At 37.9% G+C, this 4,244-nt stretch overlaps 1 protein-coding gene across 1 annotated transcript in view; it reads left to right on the top strand.

The window, feature by feature from the left end:
• The window catches only part of sec16b (SEC16 homolog B, endoplasmic reticulum export factor), a 30,500-nt gene that overhangs the window by 21,197 nt on the left and 5,059 nt on the right, over window positions 1–4,244 (top strand). Inside the window, exon 13 of the mRNA XM_015385512.1 lies at window positions 707–791. Within this exon, the coding sequence (XP_015240998.1) occupies window positions 707–791 (85 nt within the window). The remainder of the gene's footprint in view (window positions 1–706; window positions 792–4,244) is intronic.

Below are 4,244 nucleotides of genomic sequence, written 5' to 3'. Positions count from 1 at the left end.
CGTCTCTGTTCCAATGCACAAGCTTAACAACTCACTTTCCCAAGATTCCAAAGTTTGCATGCCTGGATCCTGCAGCTTCCAGCCCTCATCTGCACTTCAACCCAAGGACCGTAGGGTGCAGTGGTGCAAGCATTGAAAGGGGCCTTAGATGTGTCTCTGTTCCAGTATGACTGGTTTAAATGATTGCTCCTCTTCTGCATGCCTTTAGGTGCTGCAGAAGCTTGTTAATCACCTGTTAATATACACCAGGTGTGTTGCAGCAAGGGGACACCTAAAACATGCGGTAGCAGGTTTGGGAACCACTGGTTCATGACACCAAGTGACTTAGCTGTCTCCACATATTGGATGGCCGGCCAAGGAATTATGTTCTGAGATTCCCTGTAGTCAGGATAGGATGAATGATACGCCGACAGATTTTTTTTTAGCGTCAGATAAAATTTACAATCTGAGCAGTCGCAGTTTTATGATCAGATGCCTTAAACACACCGACACACACACATTGCTATAAATGTCTCTCATGCTGACCTAATGTACCCCACAAGCCAAACACTGTTTGCGGTATAATGTTTAGGGTTTGCTATGAGGCGGACATTCCTCACGTTACAGCTTTAAAGAGCTGCTAAAATACTTCTATTAAAGCTTTACCGTCTTTTAAATGTTTAAGATGCAAAACTAGTTTGATGTTTACATCTTTTATTGATTTCAGATGGGGATTTATGACCAAGGTGATATAAACGACGTAGCTTCACAGAGCCATGTTTCGGCCCATGATGACTGCCAGCTGTACCCAGGTAATTGTCCTTCACACACTGCCTGACGGGTTTTCTACCAGTTTTTTTTTTTTTTTTCATGTTCTGATACTGAAACAGGGTACCTGCCCCAAAAAGATCTGGAGGCCGTAATCCATGCTTTTATTAATACAAGATTGGATTACTGTAACTCTTTATATGCTGGCTTGGACCGCTCACTTTTACACCGTCTGCAGTTGGTACAAAATGCAGCTGCCCGTCTCCTTACTGGCACATGAAAACGCAACCACATATCACCTGTTCTAGCCTCATTGCACTGGCTCCCAGTTGTTTTTAGGATAGATGTTAAAATTTTATTGTTTGTTTTTAAAGCTCTTAATGGTCTAGCCCCCCAATATTTGACTGAGCTTCTCCAAATTCACGCCCCGGCCAGAACACTAAGATCCTCTAATCAGCTGCTACTGGCGATGCCTAAAACCAGACTTAAAACCAAAGGTGATCGTGCCTTTATGGCACCGAGACTCTGGAATAACTTGCCTTGGCAGATTAGATCAGCAGGCTCCTTTGAGGTTTTTAAATCCTCTTTAAAATCACATTTTTTAAATCATGTCTAAGTGGCAAATTGGCAAAATTGTATTTTATTTTAAATTTTATTTTATTCTAAAATGTATTTTATTTGAAACATTTTCCATTTTTATCTGTTTATGTATTTTAGCCTTCAGTTTTTATCTTATGTTCCTTAACTGGGATTCCTGTACAGCACTTTGGTCAACCCCGGTTGTTTTAAATGTGCTTTATAAATAAAGTTTGAGTTGAAACAGGCTAAAGACTTCCTGTTTTAGGCAGTTGTGATTGTTGCTACCCGATCCATACCGGTAGCACGATCCGTACCAACAGCTCATTTGCGCCTGTTCGAACAGAATAACTTCCGGGTTGCCAAAAAATAATGTAATTACGGTACTGAAAAAACTTTATTTATATCCTTAAATAATTAAAGAATACTAAACTACATCGTAAAGACAATATTGAAGACTTTTCTGGAAGAAATGGATGCTTTTTAAATTCAATCCATTGTATTGCTTGACGTCATTTTTCTGGAATAAAAATCAAAATTTTCGGGAAATGTTCCCTTATCAATGAAAAACTGCAGGTCACGAAAGGTAGCAAATGAATCCATTGTGGGATCAGTACTGCTGGAGTGCATAGTTAAGTACAGAGTAAATCAAATATTTAAACAAATTTAAATATATACGCTGTGTGACGTATATTTGCGCATGCTCAGAGCAGTCAAAGTAACTATCACAAGGCGATTGAACTTTTTTATGTATTTCTGTTTTTTTATTTTTAGAAAATGCAATATTGACGAAAATACAAAGATATACAAAAAGAAACCCATGCCTCTAAAAAATACAAAACAATAAAAAAGTAAGAAAAAGGAAATATTGCCACCGGAAGTTATTCTGTTTGCGCACGCGCAAATGAGCTGATGCTACGGATCGTGCTTCCGGTACGGATCGGGTAATGACAGTGATTGCAGAGTTTTCACAGGGGTGGCCAGGCAGAAACCAATCAGCACTAAGGAAGGGGGGGTCCTGAAAACTTAAAGGTGCTGAATACAGTTCAGAGTCAACCTATACTGATCACATTGAACCAACTGGAAAATTCAAAGAACAACATTGATATAAGCCAGACCAGATTTTCGCAAGGCTCCTGCAAATTTAAAGCTATGCATATATTTATACATCAATGCTGTTTAAATTCAATTATGTTGCTTTAACAGAGCAATTGTTCTGTTAAAGGAAAGATCTGTGTTTCCGGATAGTTTTCCTGAAAAGAAATAACTCGGGACAAACTCTTTAAAATAGCACCTCATAATGTATATGTATTAAATAACCATGAGACATGACAACAGATTTTAATAGAAATTGTAGATCAGAGAAGTTGCTTAGAGTTACAGAAGGCAGCTGCTGACCAACCGCGCTCATTTAAAGGGAAGTGGCCACGATTCACAGTTAAAGAAGCATTTTATACATCTCCAGTCTGCTACAGCATCACATTTTACATCAGAAAGGTTTGCAGATTCATGGCTTCAGCCGTATCAAAATATTACACTTTGTTCTTAGCTGAAGGACGCCGCTCTCATTCCATTCCCAAATCTTTGACATGTAAAGAATAAAGATTATAACTGTATATGGCCACACCAAGGAACTGGCCTAATTAGATAAACTACTGGGGAAAACATTAGTTTTGACACGCAACAGGCAACTAATATTAAGGTGTAATAAACTCATACAATGATAATTACCCTAACATCCTTAAATTTAATTGCAAAGAAGCACCTAAAATGACCATTGAAGCATAAAATGAAATAAATATATTAATTTATTCATTTTTTAATTAATAAATAGTGCGTTTTACAATTTAATGGTATATTAATATGAATTATGAATTAATAAATGTTATACTACTCATTTGTTTTTCATAAGATCCTACAAAATATTTTTTCTTCCTTAATCTCATTTAGTGAAGAGGTGTTTAAACTGTTGTCTGTTCTTGCTGCTGTGTCGTAGTTATAGTGATGGGTCATGCTCATAACAAGTGTCAGCTATTAAACCTCTTAGGGAACTTTATTTTGACTGAGGGCATGGCAGACTTGTGGCCAATCACGTGTGGATATACGATACCATTTTGCAGAGAGGGGGAGAAGACGCCTCAGTGGATTTGTTTGCATCGAATTGTTCATTTGGAATAAAATATCACAAAAACCAAAACTCTTTTGTAATTGAACAAATGCATAAAATCTTACAAATATGATGTTTCCCATAAAAACACTGGAAGCAAAATGGTTTATTAACAAAATCATTCATATTTGCCAAATTAGGCTAAAATAAGATAATAATAAAAAAAAGAGCCGCCAAAAGAAAAGAGATAAACTTTCCGTTACTACTTAGTTTAACTTTAGATTTCTGAAAAACTTTTAAAAACAATCCACTGGACTTTGTTTCCAAGGTTTGAAGACGTTTCGCTTCCCATCCAGGAAGCTTTCTTAATTCAAAATGTCTGGATTCGCGTTGAGTTTGAGGCTTTATATAGTGGACCAAAAACAAGGCCTTGTATTGCTTGGAAACATGCAAAGTAAACCTGACGAGTGGGTCGTTTGGTTCCATTGTTAGCCTGTAATATCTGAAACCTGTCTATGATTCTGAGGGTCGGTCATTAAAGGGGGGGATTGTCACCTTGACAGGTTTCAGGTATTACAGGTGACAATCCCTAACCTGACTCCGCCAGATGGATTTGCTCCGCAAATCCATCTGGAAACCTTCCGTTGAAGTAATTTTGGGAAGGGGCGAAAATACTGGTTAGCTGATTGGCCTATGTTGGTGATAGACGGGCCAAATAAACCAATCAGATCAACGAAGCATATGACGTACTAACAGACGACGAAAACAAAACCACAAGCCAGGCTACTCTTGCCGAAACCAGTCGGGAGAAGAG

Source organism: Cyprinodon variegatus, unplaced genomic scaffold, assembly GCF_000732505.1.
Source record: "Cyprinodon variegatus isolate N-32 unplaced genomic scaffold, C_variegatus-1.0 Scaffold342, whole genome shotgun sequence".
Classification (NCBI taxonomy): domain Eukaryota; kingdom Metazoa; phylum Chordata; class Actinopteri; order Cyprinodontiformes; family Cyprinodontidae; genus Cyprinodon; species Cyprinodon variegatus.
This window is presented reverse-complemented; position numbering and strand designations above follow the sequence as displayed.